This window comes from Panthera tigris, chromosome B2 (assembly GCF_018350195.1).
Source record: "Panthera tigris isolate Pti1 chromosome B2, P.tigris_Pti1_mat1.1, whole genome shotgun sequence".
Lineage (NCBI taxonomy): Eukaryota > Metazoa > Chordata > Mammalia > Carnivora > Felidae > Panthera > Panthera tigris.
Genome location: NC_056664.1, coordinates 13,434,454 through 13,455,585, shown reverse-complemented (window position 1 = coordinate 13,455,585; position 21,132 = coordinate 13,434,454). Strand labels below are relative to the sequence as shown.

The 21,132-nt window shown below is 41.8% G+C and overlaps 1 protein-coding gene across 8 annotated transcripts in view; it reads right to left on the bottom strand.

The window, feature by feature from the left end:
* DTNBP1 (dystrobrevin binding protein 1) overlaps positions 1-21,132 on the bottom strand; it is a 131,509-nt gene that overhangs the window by 66,836 nt on the left and 43,541 nt on the right. For all 8 annotated transcript variants that reach the window (XM_042985676.1, XM_042985679.1, XM_042985677.1 and 5 more), the window contains one exon: positions 20,681-20,813. In XM_042985676.1, coding sequence (XP_042841610.1) covers positions 20,681-20,813 — 133 coding nt within the window. The remainder of the gene's footprint in view (positions 1-20,680; positions 20,814-21,132) is intronic.

Genomic DNA, 21,132 nt, shown 5'->3' with positions numbered 1-21,132 from the left:
CTGCCACAACAAGATAATGAAGGTCTAGGAAATGGGCTGGTTGGTGGCAGCACTAAGTTTTGTGTAGATTAAATTCCCCCCAAACTTATAGGAAAATTACTTTCCTAGACCTGTTTTCCATTCAAATCTGTCTGATTTGGAGGGGGACACAGGAGGGTGGAGGAAGCAGGATAAAGAAGGACGAGATAGGGAAAAGGAATATTATATAGTGAGGAAGAGCGGGCTTGAGGATGAAAAGCTACACGGTTGACAAGTGACAGCACTGGGGAAGAAAGTCCGCGCCTCTCTGGGACTCTATGCACGTGCCATCTGTGGTACCCAGAATGCAGGTCAAGGGCACACGGCCTCCGTAAGTGCAAGTTGTGACCGACCTGAGATACTTCAGCCCCAAGAGAAAGCAGCGGGGTAAACCACCAAGTCTACTGGATACCAGAGTCACATTTATTAAACTCAGAGACACCCCCCGAAGTTTGGGGTATCATTTGGGTCCACTCAGCTCTATGCAAGCACATTCCTCTTTTAAGAAACTGATGGAAAAAAAATAAATAAATAAAATAAAAATAAAAATAAAAAAAAAGAAACTGATGAGACTAAACTTGAAAGCCATCATCACGGATGTAAACACACCCCAGAAGACATCTCGTGAGTTCCAAAGTCTGTTCAACACCTTTATTCTCACTGATGTACTGAAAAGTGTTCAGTGACTAACCCACGACAGCTAATGGCTTGATTTTTTAAATTACAAGATAAGTGAGGGACGCCTGGGTGGCTCAGTCAGTTAAGCGGCCGACTTCGGCTCAGGTCATGATCTCACAGTTCGTGAGTTCAAGCCCCGTGTCAGGCTCTGTGCTGACAGCTTGGAGCCTGCTTCGGATTCTGTGTCTCCCCCTCTCTCTGCCCCTCCCCTACTCACGCTCTGTCTCTATCTCTCAAAAATAAACATTAAAAAAAAAAAAAAAGAATCCAATACCTTTGTATTACTGATTTTTTTTTTTTTTAATTCACAGTGGCCACCCAGCTTCCTAAAAAAAGAATACTCTATCACTCACTATTGCCGAGGCAGTGGTCTGCTGTTTCTTGGCATTGTACGGCCAGCCACACACCTGACACTGTATGTCCCCACAGGTGTGGTGAGTCTGTGGCTGGTAGGGTAGAAGGTGGGTTAAAGAAAAACATCATGCATTCCACATCCAAATGTATTCACGATCCAGTGGTACCACTACTGAAAAACCACGCTTGCTCATTTTTAAAATTAGCAGTCACGAGAGCTGAGGTGGTCAACGTTCGGAGAGAAGCGAGACTATTTTCATTCTCCACAGCATCCAATCCCAGTGTGGATAGCTTTCTGTGGAGCTGATATCTGATGTATATTTTTTTCATTTTATTTAGAGAGAGACAGAGGGAGAGCGAGTGGGAGAGAGGGACAGAGGGAGAGAGGGGGTGATGGGCAGAAATAGGGAGAGACAGAGAAAGAGAAAGAGAATCTTAAGCAGGCTCCACGGTGAGCGTGAAGCCCAACATGGGGCTACAGCACAACCCTGGGACCCTGACCTGAGCCAAACCAGAGTCAGACACTCACAACTGACTGAGCCACCCAGGGGCCCCGGAGCCGGTGTAATATAAAGGGTATGAACAGACTTCTAAGTCAGAGACACACTGGTCTGGTGTAGCTTTGCCACTTTCTGGCTCTGCAGCTCGGGGTAAGTTATCTCAACTCTCTTAGTCTGGGGGCGCCTGGGTGGCTCAATCAGTTAGGTGTCCGACTTCAGCTCAGGTCACGATCTCACGGTTTGTGAGTTCGAGCCCCCTATCGGGCTCTGAGCTGACAGCCGGGAGCCTGGAGCCTGCTTGGGATTCTGTGTCTCCCTCTTTCTCTGCCCCTCTCCTGCTCACACTCTGTCTCTCAAAAATAAACACTTAAAGAAATTAAGCTCTCTTAGTCTGATTTTCCTTGATAAAAAGAAGAGTACGCATATTCAGATCATCATTATGAGAATTCTCTGAGTTAAATTAGACTACAGCTTTTTTTTACCTTTTTAAGTAGGCTTCACACCCAGCACAAAGCCCAACATGGTCTTGAACTCACAACTCTGAGATCAAGACCTGAGCTGAGATCAAGAGCTGAACATTTAATTGACTGAGCCACCCGGGTGCCCCTAGACTACAGGTTTTTAAAAAATGTTTATTGGCGGGGGGGGGCGCCTGGGTGCCTCAATCAGTTAAGCGTCTGACTTCCTCTCAGGTCATCTCACAGTTCGTTGAGTTCAAGCCCTACGTCAGGTTCTGTGCTGACAGCTCAGAGCGTGGAGCCTGCTTTGGATTCTGTGTCTCCCTCTCTCTCTGCCCCTCCCTTGCTCACACTCTGTCTCCCTCTCTCTCCTTCAAAAATAAATAAAAAATTTAAAAAAAAAAGTTTTTTTAAAAGTTTTTTTAGCAGGGGAGGGAGAGGAGAGAGGGAGAGAGAGAATCCTAAGCAGTTTCCACACACAGCACAGAGCCCCATGTGGGGCTCGAACTCACAAACCATGAGAAAATGACCTGAGCCAAAATCAAGAGTCAGACACTCAACCTACTAAGCCACCCAGGCATCCCCAAACTACCGTTTTTAAGCACAGTACCCAGTACCCAGTAAATGCTACTGTTACCTAACATACCACCATAACTTAGCTTTTACCTCAAAGATGATGAGAAGTCTTAATCATATCTGTATTTTAGGGGGAAAAAAAGGAATACCAGTAATAAAAATGGTCTGAAGGACATGACTGTAGACAGACTAATTAGGAAGCTATCACTATAACTGAGGCTGCACAGATGTGGGCTGGAAAGGACCAGGGAAGACAGAAAGGCAAGAACAGAGTCAAGGAATATTGGGCTGGCCTGGGAACTGAACGGAGACGGCAGGAGAGGGAGAGAGGGACTATGACGTACTGCATCACAAATCAGCCCTCAACAGGTACAAAAAGACTGAGATCGTACCAGGCATATTTTCAGATCACAATGCTATGAAACTTGAAGTCAAAACTTGAAGAAAAAATTTGGAAAGCCCTCAAATACATGGAGGTTGAAGAACATCCTACTAAAGAATGAATGGGTTAACCAGGGAACTAAAGAACAAATTAAAAAAAAAAACAAAAACATGGAAGCAAATAAAAATGAAAACACAATAGTTCAAAACCCTTGGGATGCAGCAAAGGCAGTCCTAAGAGGAAAGTACACTGCAGTTCAGGCCTATCTCAAGAAGCAAGAAAGGTCCCAAACACACAATCAAACCTTACACCTAAAGGAGCTAGAGAAGGAACAGCAAATAAAACCTAAAGCCAGTCTCAAGCCAGCAGAAGAAGGGAAATAATAAAGATTAGAGCAGAAATAAACAATATAAAAATAAAAAGAACTCCACAGTAGAACAGACCAATGAAACAAAGAGCTGATTCTTTGAAAGAATTAACAAAATTGATAAACCCCTAGCCAGACTTATCAAAAAGAAAAGAAAAGGACCCAAAAAAAGATAAAATCAGGAATCAAAGAGGAGAGATCACAACTAACACCATAGAAATACAAACAATTATAAGAGAATACTATCAAAAATTATATGCCAACAAATTGGGCAATCTGGAAGAAATGGACAAATTTCTAGAAACTCACAAACTACCAAAACTACAACAGGAAGAAACAAAATTTAAACAGAACTGAATCAGTAATCAAAAATCTCTCAACAATCGTCCTGGGCCAGACGGCTTTCCAGGGGAATTCTACCAGACGTTTAAAGAAGAGTGAGTACCTATTCTTCTCAAACAGTTCCAAAAAACAGAAATGGAAGGAAAACTTCCAAACTCATTCTAAAAAGCCAACATTACCTTGATTCCAAAACCAGACAAACACCCCAGTGTAAGGGAGAATTACAGGCCAAGATCCCTGATGAACATAAATGAAAAAGTTCTCAAGATATTAGCAAATTGTATTCAACAGTACATTAAAAGAATTATTCACCATGATTAAGTGGGATTTATTCCTGTGCTGCAGGGCTGGTTCAATACTCACAAATCAATCAACATGATTTGTCATTAATAAAAGAAAGGGTAAGAACCATATGGTCCTCTCAATAGATGCAGACAAAGCATCTGACAAAATACAGCATCCTTTCTTGATGAAAACCCTCAACAACATAGGCATAGCTGGAACATACCTCAACATCATAAAGGCCATACACTAAAGGCCATATAATATCATCCTCAAGGGGGGAAAACGGAGAGCCTTTCCCACTAGAGTCAGAAACAAGACAAGGATGTCCACTCTCACCAAAAAGAAATAAAAGGCATTCAAATTGGCAAGGAAGAAGCCAAACTTCTACTATTTGCAGACATGATACTCTATATAGAAATCCCAAAAAGACTCCACCAAAAAACTGCTATAGAAGACATGAATTCAGTAAAGTCATGGGATATGAAATCAACATGCAGCAACCTGCTGCATTTCTATATACCATTAATGAAGCAGCAGAAAAAAAAAAATCAAGGAATCCATCCCATTTGCAATTGCACTATAAACAGTAAGATACCTAGGAATAAACCTAACTAAAGAGGTAAAAGAGCTATATTCTGAAAACCACAGAACACTTATGAAAGAATCTGAAGAGGACACAAAGAAATGGAAAAGCATTCCATGCTCATGGACTGGAAGAACAAACACTGCTAAAATGTCTATGCTACCCAAAGTAATCTACACATCCAATGTAAGCCTTATCAAAATACCACGAGCATGTCTCACACAAGAACTGGAACTAACAATCTTAAAGTTTGCATGGAACCACGAAAGACCTGAATAGCCAAAGCAATCCTGAAAAATAAAAAACTGGAGGCATCATGATTCCAGATTTGAAGCTATATTACAAAGCTGTAGTCATCAAGGTAGTATGGTACTGCCACAAAAACAGACACATAGATCAATGGAACACAACAGAAAACCCAGAAATGGACCCACAACTATATGGTCAACTCATCTTCAACATGGCAGGAAAGAACATCCAACGGAAAAAAGACAGTCTCTGCAACAAATGGTGTTGGGAAAACTGGACGGTGACATGCAGAAGAATGAACCTGGACCACTTTCTTATACCAGACACAAAAATAAATTCAAAATGGATAGAAGACCTAAATGTCAGACAAGAAATCATCAAAATCCTAGAGGAGAACACAGGCAGCAACCTCTTTGACCTTGGCTGGAGCAACTTCTTACTAGACATGTCGCTGAAGACAAGGAAAACGAAAGCAAACATGAACTATTGGGACTTCATCAAGATAAAAAGTTTCTGCACAGCAAATGAAACAATTACCAAAACTAAAAGGCAGCCTACAGAATGGGAGAAGACATCTGCAAATGACACACCGTATAAAGGGTCAGTATCTGAAATCTATAAAGAATTTATCAAACTCAACACCCAAAAAACAACCCAGTTAAGAAATGGGCAGAAGACATGAATAGACACTTTTCCAAAGAAGACGTCCAGGTGGCTAACAGACACATGAAAATATGCTCAACACCACTCATCATCAGGGAAGTACAAATCAAAACCATGATGAGATACCCCCTCACACCTGTGAGACTCACTAAAATTAACAACACAAGAAACAACAGGTGTTGACAAGGATGCGGAGAAAGGGGAACCCTTCTGCACTGTTGGTTGGAATAAAAGCTGGTGCAGTCACTCTGGAAAACAGTATGGAGGTTCCTCAAAAAACTAAATATAACTACCCTACGACCCAGCAACTGCACTATTAAATATTTACTCAAAGGATACAAAAACACAGATTCAAAGAGATAGATGCATCTCAATGTTTATAGCAGCATTATCAATAATAGCCAAACTATGGAGAGAGCCCAAATGTCCATGGATGAAGAAGATGTGGTATGCATACACACACACACACACACACACACACACACACACACACACACACACACACACAGGAATATTAGTCAGCCATCAAAAAGAATGAAATCTTGCCAGTGGAGCTAGAATGTACAATGCTAAGTGAAATAAGTCAGAGAAAAACAAATACCGTGTGATTTCACTCATATGTGGAATTTAAGAAACAAACAGATGAAAATATGGCAAAGGGGGAGGGAAAGAGGAGAGAGAGAAAACAAACCACAAGAGACTCTTAATGATAGAGAACAAACTGAGGGTCGATTGAGGAGGTAGGTGAGGGATGGGCTAGATGGTTGATGGGGATTAAGGAGGGCACTTGTGATGAACACTGGGTACTGTACGTAAATGATGAATCACTGAATTCTGGTCCTGAAATCAATATTGCACTATATGTTAACTAAAAAGAACAAAAAAAAGAGATTAGGACGACTTGCATGTCTGTGGAATGGGTAAATCTGTAGATGGTGATACCTTATTGAGACAAGGAAAGGTCAAGTTTTGCTGTGGAATATAAGTTGGGGCAGGCTGCTCTTGAGACATCTGTTGAGAAATACAAGTAGAGATGTCCAGATGGCAACGGATTCTGAAGGTAAGAAGAGAGACCTAAACTAAGACAGCGATTTCCTAATGGTCACCACTTGGGTGGTAGATGAGCCAAGGATCTGGTAGGTGTTACCTAGGGAGGGTATGCAGAATGGGAGGAGGCAATAACCAAGAACAGAATCCAAGAGAATAACAGCATTAAAGCAACAAAAACTGAAAACTAATCTAGGGTAGAGAAGAAAATTTATGATGCTAGTATTGTAGAAGTCAAGAATGGACAGTTTCAAGAAGTCAGGTAAATAAGGATTTGTTTGTCAATGGACTTAGCTACCTAAAAAAATAAGAAAAAAATACAGATCAAATGTTTAAAGTGCATCATGGATTCTGTCTCTATTAATGTCTTCAAGTCATAAAACTTCATACAATTTGCTCTATTAACATTTTCATTTTTTAAAAAGTTTACTTGAGGGAGACAGAACAAGCAGGAGAGGAGCAGAGAGATGGAAAGAGAGAATCCCATGAAGGCTCCATGCTGTCAGCGCGGAGCCCGATGTGGGGCTTGATCTCACGAACCATGAGATCATGACCTGAGCTGAAACCAAGAGTCAGACGCTTGGTCAAGTGAGCCCCCCAGGCACCCCCCTCTATTAATATTTTACCTTTAGTGTGCCAGGCTTCTTGTCCATTCATTTAAATGAATAAATAATTCTTTCTAAAAGTTCGCTTATGAGGGAAAATAGTATTTTAACTTTCCTTGAGTCAGCCCAATGTTTATAATTTTAATGGATACTATGTTTTTAAATCTATGTAAAAGTACAGAATATTGCTTTCAAGGGATAAATTCTTATCTGATTAATCCTTGAGAGGTATGTATCAGCTTCTCTCTTCTCCTCCCCAAAGAAGTAATGTGTTATTTTACGACAGGAGTGCACTTTGATATCAGTAAGAAGATGAACACCGTCATGAACAAAGCCTGACGTGAAACTTCCAGAGAGAAAGGAAAATGTTGCTCATGTTGGAGGAAAATGCCCCTCTTCTAAATCCAGGATCGGACCCTCCAGTAGCTAATGACTCCGTGCCCTCTGAAACAATCACAGTGCCAATTTTCTGAGGCAGAACGAAAGACTGGGAATGGTGGAAGGCAGGTGGGAATAGAGACCACAGAGAAACTGGGCCAATGTAAACCCTTGAGAGCGCAGCCCGGGAGGGTGAGAGAAACAGGCACCGGGGAGAGGGGCTGCTTTGCCCTGGTGTCTCCTGCCACTGAACGCAGAGTGACAGGCTGCTGAGCCTGTCGCATCTCCAGAACCCACCAAGAATTCCAGAAAAGTAACAAAAGCAAAGGGTCCCACCACGTTGTAGCCACGCTCACCCGAAGACTAAAACGACAACGGACTTCATACTTCCGAGAGCATCTCTGAAGAAAAGAGTAACCAATGAGGAAACGCGACAGACTCCGAAACGGTATCGGGCCACGTAAGATGTCAACTATTCCAAATGTAACAAGTTGGTTCTAGAACACCGAAAGTTATTATGGCCCCTGTAAATTATAACGCACAAGCTATAACCAATCTCTTCTTCAGAAAAAGGATCACCTCTTTGTAAGCCCAGGATAATCATAATGATGTCTGGCTGAATTTCAGTTAACCTTGCTTAAGATGGCTGTATTTTTAGTCTTGATCACTCTGAGCCACAAATACATACTCAAGTTTTCACTGTTTCTATTAAAGCAAACATCTGTATACTGAATCCCAATATACAGAACTGCATTTACACACCTGGGAGGAAAAGCTCAGGAAAACCATACTGCAAACCAGTTACAGAAGTATTATTTTTAAAGAAGAAGTCAGAACATGAGTTTCTCATGTTGATGGCAAACAGATACTCACTGTTCAAAATAAAGCTCGCAGAACTTAAAAACCAGTCCTAAACTATATTTACTGTCAACCCAAGGATCTAATAACCTGTTAAAATAGTCTAGCTACATCTGTTCCTGTGGCTATGTATAAAGTGTGCAACCGTCAAGATTTCTTCTCTGATGCTTTGAAATAAGAATTTGTTGAATTCCTTGCCAACTCGTAAGCTTCGGTTTCATTTTGAAAGAAAACGTAAGATTTGATCACAAATTTACGAACCCAATAAATTCATAGCCTGCCATTAAGAGGTCATTGGCTTAGCAGGTCTGTAATTACTATAGTGTAATCAATATAATTTACTATCAATTAACCACCTGGGAACCATCTAAAACTTGCATCTAACAGGGAAGTGGAAAGTAAAAGGAAAAAAATGAAGAGACAGGTTTGGGCCCGTTTTTCATCTTCCATGTCTCTACTTGGTATCTTGAACTTCTAGGATAGTTAAAATAACTATGTCCTGGTCCCTGTCCGCAAACTCTAACATCCGTATCTGTTCTGAACTGGTTTTGATTGATTGGTTATCTCAATGTTTACTGAGTTATCTTTAATTAGATGCCACACATTATGATTTACCTTAATGGGTGTTAGATATTTGTGTCTTCCTACAAAAATTCTTGCGCTTTGTTTTGGGATAATTTCCTTGGAAACAATCTGGACCTTTTGATGCTTGCTTTTGTGATTTGTTCCCTGGGTCTAGAGCAGGGCTCTGAGTAGGGGCTAATCATACCCCCTTCTCCTGAGAGAAGACTTTCCTGAATGCTCTTCCCAATGTCCCGTGAATTGCAAGTTTTTCCACTCTGGCTTTTGGGAACAGGCGCTGTGTAAGCAACAGGAACTGTTCACTAGTCCTGTGCGGTTTTTTCCCTCCTGCCTTGGGGAGTTCCCTCACAGGCATTATCAGTACTCTGTTGGATATTCAAGGGAAACCTATGCGGATTTCCGGGATTCTCTCGGGACAGCCCTCCCCTCTCTGGTTCTATGTCCTATAGACTCTGGCTGCCTCTGTCTCCCAGATTCTCAGCTCTGTTTCTTCAACTCCGCATGTGCCAGACTCTTCCTGGGCACCCCCTGCTGCACTGTTGCTGGAAACAGGGCAGAATGCTGGGGCGATCAGAGGCCTCGCCGCACCTGTTTCCTGTCCATCAACAATCACTTCTCCTCTTTGCCTGATGTCCAGGCTCTTCATAAGCCTGTTATGTCTGGGTTTCAGCTGTATCAGGTGGGAGAGTAAATCCGGTCCCTGTTACTCCATCTTGGGTAGAATCAGAGTCCATACCCTTCTTGTCCAGCATTGCCTGAGGGAAAGTTCTCCCGCTCCACTTTACCATTCAGCATCTTCAACCGACTACACTGCAAAACCTCAGAAGCCAGTTACTGACTTTCTATCTCCTTTGGATGACATACTTTGGAACTTCTCTTCTGGTTCCAGAACCATCTTCGCCCTGGAGAATGCCACTGTTTCCTCTGTTCTATTCTCAGCAAAGCCAGGCCTGTGTGCTACAGTCCTGCCCAGCCTCTCAATGCCCACCATCCCCAATCTTTGGAAACAGGAAGCCCAAGTCAGACCTACGGCCCACTACCTGTCCAGGTGAGTCTGGACAGTCATTTCCTAGCTCAGGATTTGGCAGATTATTCTCTAGAGCATAAACTGGACAGATACCACAAAACATGTCATAACATCTCAAGAACATCTTACAGTTGGCTTGAAAGATTTTCTAAACTTTATCTATAAAGCCTACATGGTACCAAAAAATACAAACAACGAGAAGCATTAGCTGTGATACAGTAAAAGGAATGACTCTCAAAATATGCATGATTGCTAAATTTCAACAGTAGCAGTGACCCTCCCCCACCTAGAAGACAGAGCTTCTAGGAGATAACAATCAAGTTTCAAAGTCTAAATCCGTGAAAAATGTTTCTAGAGTTTAGCTTGCCCCTCAGCAGATCTCAAGTCCAATGGAAGGCTGTGTTAAAGTTATGAGTCATTTACGATTAAGTGGAATTACTAAAATCACTTTCTTCTTCAAGATGTAGCTATTTTCAGAAGAACTCTGACGTATGCTATGTACTGAAGAAAACAAAGGATCCAGAAGTTTGGAAATAAAAAATATTTTAAACTTTTTAAAAAATATTTATTTTTGAGAGAGAGCGAGAGAGAGACAGAGCATGAGCAGGGGAAGGGCAGAGAGAGAGAGGGGAGACACAGAATCTGAAACAGGCTCCAGGCTCCGAGCTGTCAGCACACAGCCCAACGCAGGGCTCGAACCCACAAACCCTGAGATCATGACCTGGGCCGAAGTTGGACACTTAACCAATGCAGTCACCCAGGCGCCCCAGAAATAAGAAATATTTTAATAAAATTACACACTTGTGTATGATTTTAAGGATAACTGCCGTGAAAGAATTTCAATAAGCATTTTAAAGAATATTATGGTGGTGCTGGAAAGATCAAAAACTTAGAAGGCTGAGATTCCACGACTGTTTCTAGCTCCACGTTCTCATTTTCCTAAACTTACCTACTGTTCATGATTCAGGTGTTTTGGACCCTATTGTTCCTTCCGCTTGGCACTGTGTAATCCCAGATCCTTTCATGGCCACCTTCTGCCTTCTGCTTCAGGTCCCAGTTTCTTCCAATCCCACAGAATCATCAGAACTTACACTTTATTACACATTTGTCACCTACCCCCCCCTCCCAAATGGAAGCTGACTGCCAAATCTCAAGTCCATTTTTCTAACTGCTAGCTAGATGAACGTGGATAAATGGTTTTAAGTGGTTTTGGCTCACATACAAAATATTAACCCTTGTCAACTCTACTCAAAAAAAAAAAAAAAAAAGAGAAAAAAATTAACTCTTCTGACTTGACAAAAAGTGTACTTCCTATTGCAAGGAATCCATGGGTAGGGGTGTATGGCTAACGTATCTTCTGAATTGTGTGACAACTTAGCCACTATCAGTACCTGTCCTCTGCCTATAAACACATCCTGTCCGCTATGTAATGTTTCACTACTTATCAAGGCACTGTCTATTCCTGTTTATAAAAGGTAGTATCAGTTCATATGCAGAAATCAGACAAGCTATTTATGGGTATTTTCCCTCTACAAAATGTATATTGTTCCTTGTACGTCACTTTCATTAGACAACCAGCTGAAGAAGGATGTCCTTCTTTACAGCAGAAGCACCTGGGTTAAACCATCATTCAAATGGTTTTCAAGGGCAGACAAGAGCTAGGGGATCTTCCCCAGGAGTGCTCTAAAGTGGTATGTTTCCCCTTGCTCATGGTGAGAATCAATCGCTACCACAGTGAGCCACAAATAGTGCTGGGAACAGACCGTGTCCTCCTCTCATGGGGGGTGGGGAATCTACTCCCCGTGTTGGGAAGGCACATCTAATGTATGACAAAATATCATAGATCCACTCTCAACTACAGATGCATTGATATCAACACCGGGGACTGATTTAAGTGTGTTCCAACTTAAGAGGAAAAAAAAAAAAAGATAAGTTCGAGGAGACTGGAGACCTTGGCTCTGATGCTGGCCTCCAAGCAGCCAGTTGATTTCCTGGACCTCAATTTCCTCCTCAACTCCAATCCTTGCTGCCCTGCCCACTCCACAGGCTCTGACCTAAGATATAAGCTGAGTGAGAAAATGCCCCAGAGCCTACTGCAGAGACCGTTAGCCCTGGAGGCATGGAAGAAATAATCCTTCATCCCCCTATTCTCCCCCGCCCAACCAGTTGTCTACCCCACCTTTCTGGAAATCTGCAGAGCATGAAGACATTTTAAACACACACACCCCGTAGAGCCAATCTTTGTTTCACATGTTATCTTCTTTAGAGCAAGAGAAGTCATTAGTTTAGGTTGCAGGGCATCTTGTTAAAAAGGAAGATTTATTTTTTTAAATTTTATGTATTTTGAGAGCAAGCGCACATGCAAGTAGAGAAGGGCTGAGAGAGAGGGAGAGAGAGAAAGCAGGTTCCATGCCATCAGTGTAGAGCCTGATGCAGGGCTTGAACCCACTAACCGCGAGATCATGACTGAGCCAAAATCAAGAGTCCCACACTTAACCAACTGAGCCACCCAGGCACCCCGGAAGGAGGTTTATTTTTAAGAAACTCTTCTCTGTGGATCAGATAATAGGTTTCATTTGGGGGAAGAGTATTTGAAAATTTCTCAAATGGTGTTATAGGACATAGAAAATACTAAGTCACAGAATTTTAGTTTGTGTTACACACAAATTGGTTTGTGGAAAAGCAAGCTGTGAGATGCTAAGTCGAACAAATTTCTTTACTACAGGAATTCCCAGTAGCACTCACATGTACTGCAAAGATCCATGCGGCAAACTCGGGACAAAGTGTTTCTGGAACTTATTTGACCATAGAATGTGTCATCAGTGGCTATCTTCTCAGTCTAGATTGTTTTTTAATTCAATTTTTATATTTATCAAAATAATGCATGTACATTCCTTTAGTCAAACAGTGCCCACAGGCTTCAATTATGATGAAGATCAGAGTTCCTGCCCTGCTCTCTCCACCTTTCTGTCCTGCTTTCCACAAGAAGCCACATTCCATTCTTGGAGCTATTTCTTCTGGTATTTTCCTCCATTATTTCTCAATAATATGCCAACGGTGGTATTTATTCTTTTTTTTTTTTTTTTTTTTTTTAAATGTTATTGATCTCCTGCTGTGGAAGATGAGGATTAGCTTTCTTAAATCCCTCCTGCGGACCCTGCAATACAGCAGGCTTCTACACCATCTTTCTAGTAAGTTACATCACAATTCTGGTTTACTCCCATGTTAGCTACTACAGAGTTCTAGAAATACTGTTTATAACTGAGTCTTGCAGTGTTTTACTTCTTTTCTTGTAAAACTGTGTTTTCCCTTAGTGTTAACAGTTGTCTTGTTTGCCCCATTTTCAAAACATCACACCTATCACTAATTGATCACCAAACTCACCATCAGAGCTTATAAAACTCTCAACATGTTCAAGCGTATCAGACAACCTATTCGTTTCATTTGTTTTCCTTGGAAACACTGCTCTTGGAATCCTCCGGAAGGTCTTCCTTCTTCAGTCTGGATTGCTCACCAGGCCTGCTAAAATTTCTCTTTGCCATCCCCCTGGGCCTTCCCTTTGTTTCTCTTCTCGAGGGGATGGATCCTCACTGCAACGCACCCCTCTTCTGTGTCCCTTCTTCCTTCTCCTTGTTGTACTCCCTTGTTGGTGGAGCACGTCCTCCCGTAGTTTCCTGATACAGCGTGCGCACGAGCGAAATCTGAGTCCTTGTTCGCCTGGAAACGAACATTTCCTTGCTCTAATGTCGCTACGTAAATATGAAGTGAAAATCATTTTCCAGTTCTGGGGGCGCTGCTGAAAAGCTGAAGTTCCTTTTGATTCCTGAACCTTAATATTAAGCCTTCTCTGAAGGCTTTTATGATCTCTATTCCTACTGTAGTGAAATTTATAACAATATGTATTGACAATGGATCTTTTTCCACTCATGTTGTCAGGTACTTGGTGGGTCCCTCCAAACTCATTCATAGCATTCAGTTCTGAACTGTGTTGTATTAGATCTTTGTTAATTTGCCTTTTTTTCCTCTTTCTTTCTGAAGTTTCTAGTAGTAAGATAGGAGACTCAGGAATTCTCCTACTTTCTCCACATTCTTAGCTTTTCTTGCTGTATTTTTAAATTCTTTTTCTTAATGTTTATTTTTGAGAGAGAGAGAGAGAGAGCGAGCACACGAGCAGGGGAAGGGCAGAGACAGAGACACAGAATCTGAAACAGGTTCCAGGCTCTGAACTGTCAGCACAGAGCCCGGTGTGGGGCTCGAACTCACGGACTATGAGATCATGACCTGACCCAAAGTCAGAGCTTAACCAACTGAGCCACCCAGGTGCCCCTATCTTGCTGTATTTTTCAATTTTCAAAAATTCATTTATTTTTGAGAGAGAGAGGGGGAGGGAGAGCACGAGTGAGGAAGAGGCAGAGGGGGGGACAGAGGATCCAAAGTGGGATCCACACAGCACACAGCCCGATGCAGGGCTTGAACTCACAAACTGAGATCGTGACCTGAGCTAAAGTCCAATGCTTAACCGGCTGAGCCACCCAGGCACCCAGCTTTTCCTTTTTTCTATTCTCTTACACAGAGGCTGATCATTATCTCTCAATGCTTCAATTGAAATTCTATACTTCTGCTATCATATATTTTATTTCTAAGAGCTCTTTCTTGTTCTCTATTTCTTTTCTGTAGCATCTTGTTCATGTCTCATAAATGCAAAATGGTCTCTTACAAGGCATTATAAACTATTATTAGTTTATTTCCTATTTATTTTGCCCCTTTTCTCTCTGGAAGCTTTCCTCATTTGGATATTCTTCCTCAGCTGTCCATTCATACTGAAGAGTGAAGCATGACAAAGCCGACTGGAAGTCACATACACAAGTACAGAGCTCAGCACGGGAGGGTGCTAAGGTGTGGACCCTGCTGTTTCATCAGACCACTCCCCCAAATGTCCACACGGGCAGGTCTCTCCTCTTGGGCTGGTCAATATCTCAGATGAGCCCTCCAATAATCTGCACAGGGGATGAAAGTTTGGCTCCCAGAGCTCTAGGAGCCAGTGAGGAAAGAGGCCTAAACAGCCCTACCGTTTGATACGCAGACTTTCACTTGACCTCTCTGTTTTCAATTTTCAGTTGACCACTAAACAACACGGGTTTGAACGGCACAGGTCCACTTATACGCAGATTATTTTTGGAAATAAACACAGTATAGTACTGTAAATGTCTCTTCCCTTATGATTTTTTTAAAAAAATCTTTACTTATTTTGAGAGCGCGCACGAGCACAAGCAGGAAGAGAGGCAGTGGGAGAGGGAAACAGAGAAATCTTAAGCAGGCTCCACACCCAGCTCTGAGCCCAAGGTGGTGGGCTCGATCTCCTGTACCGTGAGATCATGACCTGAGCCGAAAATAAGAGTGGCTCCTTAACCGACTGAGCCACTCGGGTGCCCCCCTTATGACTTTCTTAGTAACATTGTTTTTCTGTCATTTACTTTACTGTAAGAATACGGCATAGAATACCTACAAACAGGGGCACCCGGGTGGCTCAGTTGGTTAAGTACTGGACTCTTGATTTCTCCTCAGGTCACGATCTCACAGTTCCTGAGATGGAGCCCCGGCTTCAGGCTCCGAGCTGAGAGTGGAGTCTGCTTGGGATTCTCTCTCTCTCCCTTTGCCCTCCCCTGCTTGCCACAGGGTCATCTCTCTCAAAAAAATAACAACACATATAACATACAAAATGGGTGTTAATCAACCGTTTATGTTATCAGTGAGGGTTCTGGTCAACAGTAGGCTATTAGCAGTTAAGTTTGGGGGGAGTCAAAAGTTACACAGGGGTATTCAACCGTGTGGGGGCTTGGCGCTCATCATCACCACGTTGTTTAAAGGGCCAACTGTAACAGTATCTCCACCTGCCCTCAAACGTGTCTAGACTCAAGTCTGGGGCCTCTCAGGAACAACCTTATGTGGCTTGATGAGCTGGGGCTGGGGTGACCATGAGGCTGAGCAGAGGAGGGGGGGTATCTTCTCCACATGTGTACTTCCAACACAAGGTTCCAGGTGCCTTCATTTCGTGAGCCCTTCTAGAATCCCATGGGACACACCAGATGCTTCACGTCTGGGTCCTTCTACACCCTTCCCTGCCCCGCTGTCAGCTACTGCTCCTCATTTATCTTCCTGTTTTCCAAAATGTTGATAACGTCTCTTATCTGCTGCCACTTCCTCTTACAGTCTTTCTGTTCGTGTGAATTATAACTTTAAAAAGTAAAGTTTCTGTAAAGTTACAGTGAAAACAAGTGACTGTGTTCAACCCATGGTGTTACATGGATGTTCTGTATCAATTTAAACTACTTTGGTGTCATTACGGCAGCCTTCATCATATTCCCATCATATTGATACAAGACTGAAGTAACCAAGAAGCTGAAATATAAATAAAACATCTCTGAATAATAAATGTTGTACATGGTTATTTAAAAGACGATTTTGATCAACCTGAATTTTGACTGAATAAAACTGCTCTACTTTCTCAGTGTTGTCAATCCAAACAAATTATTTATCCTACAACCAAGAATTAATCAACTATATATATTTAGGTATACATATGTGTGTGTCTGTGTGTATATAGCTTGACTACATGTATTGCTTCAAAAACAATTTCTTTGAAAAAAAGACTTCATCCTTTTATATGCTTATTAAAATAGGTTAAAGGTTTCAGAAAGATTACGGTTTATAAATAGTATTGAGCAATGTTTCATACTCAATATTTCCACTATTTTATTTAGAAGGTTAATTAGAACTGAGAATTATGAGTGATTCTGTGAGTTAAATGTGCAAGGCTTTTATTTGGCCCTTAAAACAAAACAAAACTGTCTCTTACCTTCCATAACCCTGCAAGAAAGGATCATTATCTCTACAGATAGGAAAGCCAAAGATCAGTCATGTGCAAAAGGTCATACAGGCAGCAAATAGCAGAGGAGAAATTCAAGCTTAGATCTTCAAGAACTTTCCACAATAACCAAAACAAACTGTATTTCTGTTAATAATTTTGAATTAAAGCCATAGTAATCATCATTTCAGGATTAGAAGACTTTAAATCACAAGGCACTGTCACTAGACAATTAGATACAAAATACTTTGGCACTTATTAATAGATATCTTATAAAGATACTATTAAGTATTAACAGATAAATACCTGTATATATAATTTTTTTTTTTTAGACAAAGGCTCGGAAACTCAAAGTACAAGTTAATTTAAACTTCTCACCTTTGAAATTTCTCACCAAAAAACTTAGGTTTAACTGTTAAGGCATTTTACATTAACTTGATGCTGTCCTTGAGAAATAGAAAGTAAATTTTATAAGTTTTAAAAATTTGGCCTGTCAGAGTATGAAATATTTACCATTATTTTACCTGTAGATTTCAAGCCACTAATTATAAACTGGAGTCCTCATAGCCAGGCTATTTTTTCCTAGGTATTTCAGAGTAACAGGCGCTTACCAACGGATCTGTTTATCACATCTAAGTTTATTAAAAAGAGGTAATTTTTGTTTAGAAGGCTTTCCGACGCTAATCAAGAAGGTTCCAGATTAAGGAAAGCTTTACAACAGGATAACACACAAAAGGAAGAATGGCTTGCGCCCAAGCTGGTAACTGACGGAAGTCAGGACTTGGGTCCTCTCACACTCTTGGTACTACACAATTCTACCTCTTGAAAGACGAATACTCTGTCATTTCAATTACGTGAAATGTACCTGTTCAGTGCACTTTGGCTTTCACTTAAATGACAGGCGATGCTGCTCTCCAAACACTAAAGTTAATTTTCGTTTTATAATATATAAATTAGAATGCATTAATTAAAATATATTTAAGTCACTGGGTGGAAGTGAAGAAAAGAATGATATAAAATCTCATTGTTCCACATTGTATTACTTTTTTCTGTCTAACCAACTTAGGAAAACCTGAAATTTAATTTTACATATTAAAGTATCACATAAGGTGTTTCAAATAATCGTAATGCATATGGATAGAAAAACCACAATGCTCATATAATTCTTGTGTTCAAGTAGCTACAAAACATAACGGTGTAAAAATACGGAATACCCTTCTATTCACAGTTGAACAAGTACTCCTATAAGTCAGCCAGCACTGGCCACCCGACATAGCACCTACCGTGTGCCAAGCACTATTCTAAGCACTACACCAACTGAATCCTTAAAATAACCCTATAATGTCCTATTGTTTTCCCCATTTGACAGATGGAGAAGCCATGTAACTCCTAGGGTCACATGACCCGCACCCAAACTGCCCAACTTCCAGCAAAAATGTCCTTTCAAAATTCTAAGCCTTCCTACCAGGCTCCTTGAAACCTGTGTTATAAATAAACTTAAGTTATATGATTAACATCCTCACAACAGAGTATTTCCCTACTTTTCCATTTAAAATGGTAGACCAGCTGAACCATCTCTAACTCTGCTCCATTGTGGTTTTTTTTTAATTTTTTTTAATGTTTATTTATTTTTGAGAGAGGGAGAGAGACAGAGCACGAGTGGGGGAGGAGCAGACAGAGAGGGTGACACAGAATCCGAAGCAGGCTCCAGGCTCTGAGCTGTCAGCACAGAGCCCGACGCGGGGCTCGAACTCACAAACTGAGAGATCATGACCTGAGCTGAAGCCGGACGCTCAACTGACTGAGCCACCCAGGCGCCCCTGCTCTATTGTTCTTGAGGGAAAGTTCTTCATCTCTCCTGCCCCAGTGCTTCGGTCTGAAACCCCCTGGGTCCCAGTACTCACCCACTCCTTCCCAAGTCGCTTCTCTGACAAGGACTCCATACTCAACGCTGCCACCTACACTCTGGTAATCTATGTAGGCAAATGCAATTTACAGAAAGCACCTCCAGAAAAATTCATACACTTACAAACTTCTGCAAACAATTTTATTCACAGTCCCCCCCCCCCCCCCCGCAGCTCCTTTTGAAGCTCTTCCATTTAGAGCTTGCACACAACCCAATCCCACCTCCTCCTGGTTGTCTCTCAAAAGGTCTCTCCCTGAAGTGCGCATATCAGAATCACCTGGAATGCTTGTCTACAGCAAAACCGCTGGAATTTCCTTTGGCACTGGGACGGTCCAATGATGGAGTCCAGGAGTCTCCATTTTAAACACCACCCAGGTGATCCTTATGGTTCAGTAACACTTAAGACCCATCCCTAGGATGGAACACAAGGACCTGACTGAAAATTTCTGAATACTCAGTTTTCATCTCTGCTCTATCCCTTGGCATTATTCTAGAAAACCATGACATCAGTGTGATAATCTACGGTGCCTATATATTAGCTTCCCCTTCTTACTTCCTGCACTCCAGTGAACAGCACTTGCTGTGGGTGTCAACAACGCCCTCCTCCTATAATCACCACACCCTAGATCCAGAACTACTCCATTTATCAATAACCTTTTAAGTGTTTTTTTTTTTTAATGTTTGTTTATTTTTGAGAGAGACAGAGACAGGATGCGAGTGGGTTAGAGGCACAGAGAGAGACACAAAATCCGAAGCAGGCTCCAGGCTCCGAGCTGTTAGCACAGAGCCCGATGCGGGGCTCGAACTCACGAGCTATGAGATCGTGACCTGAGCCGAAGTCGGAGGCTCAACCGACTGAGCCACCCAGGCACCCCTCAATTTATCAATAATCTTAAAATCAATAGGGTGCTCTGCCTAACCCATCTTTCTCCCTTTCCCTCTATGTCTGCTCTTCGACCTAAGCCTGACTCCAACCCCATGACTTCTGTCTCCTTGCATCTATCACAAACCCCCTCAAAGCTCCACTCCTCGCTCTGCACAGGGCAGACGGCGGACTGTCTCGGGCACTCTTGTCGGCTACCGTGGACTGCCCGTGGACCTTCCAACCCTATCCCAGGTGGCACTGCATGGGACGCTGTAGCTGGTTCCACAAGCTGTCACCCTGGGGCTTCTCTCCTGCATCTAGTTCACATCAGCCCAATGACAACAATCCTGATTATAACTAATACTTACAGAGCACTTTCTGCACTTGATAACTACTACCTCATTTAATACTCACAAGAACCCAATGAAGCTGGTATATTATTATCCTCACTACAAGCTGGTGACATCGAGGCTAAGAGATCAAATAACTTGCTTCAGGTCTCACAGCCAGAATGTGACAAAGCAGAGATTCAAACCCAACGAATCTCCTTCCACAGCCTGGGCTCTGATTCCTTTTCTTCCTGCTCTAATAATAAAGGAGGAGAAAAGAAAGAAAAGGAAAAAGGCAGTTCCAGATATGCCACTGGGAGAAAATGAGGTCAGGGCTCCTGCTTTCTGGGAAAGCTTTGCCTGTTGCTCTGCTCCCCTCTAATTTTTTAATTTTGTTAACGTTTATTTATTATTTTTGAGGGGGCGAGGATCTGAGGCAGGCTCCACACAACGTCAGAGCAGAACCTGATGCGGGGCTCGAACTCAAGAACCCGTGAGATCGTGACCTGAGGCGAAATCAAGAGTTGGCCACTTAACCGACTGAGCCACCCAGGCGCCCCAATTATCCTATCCTTAGCTTTCCAGAGCCCATCTCCATAAAATGGCAACAGACAGGGGTACCAAAATTCATATGTATGTATATGTCATGTTCTGGAAAGCTTATTAATGAGCTTTACAAGTTGCGACCTTTGTCTTTCATCAGCCCAAACTTACAAAGAACAGCACGTAAAATGAATACTGTTGACCAATTTTGCAAACTCACCTCTTCTTTTTCTTGTAACTTTCCAATTGTTGGGACTGCATATGTTTGTATCTTTCTAATTCACACTGTCCACATAAATTCTCCAGATTCAGCAGGTGGTCTTCTACTTCCTCAAAGCTAGCCTCTAAGTGAGCTGAAAGTACATAAGGTCCAAATAAAACAAAAACAAAAACAAAAACAATCAGAATCCTCGATCATGGAGAAAAGAAAGAAAAAAATGTCCAAAAGTTAAAAGCTGAAATTGGTTTGCCTTTATTTAAGATTCTTTATTAAGCTTTCTCGAAGCAAAATAAAACACACTGACCCACTTTAAAATACACTTCAAATTGTCTGGAGCTTCTTTTTAGATTTCATTTCCAAGACATAATTTTCCAACACACTTTAAATACGCTATTAACCAGGATGAGGAGGCAACAGAGCATTGTGATTAATCTCATGTGATATCCTAATGA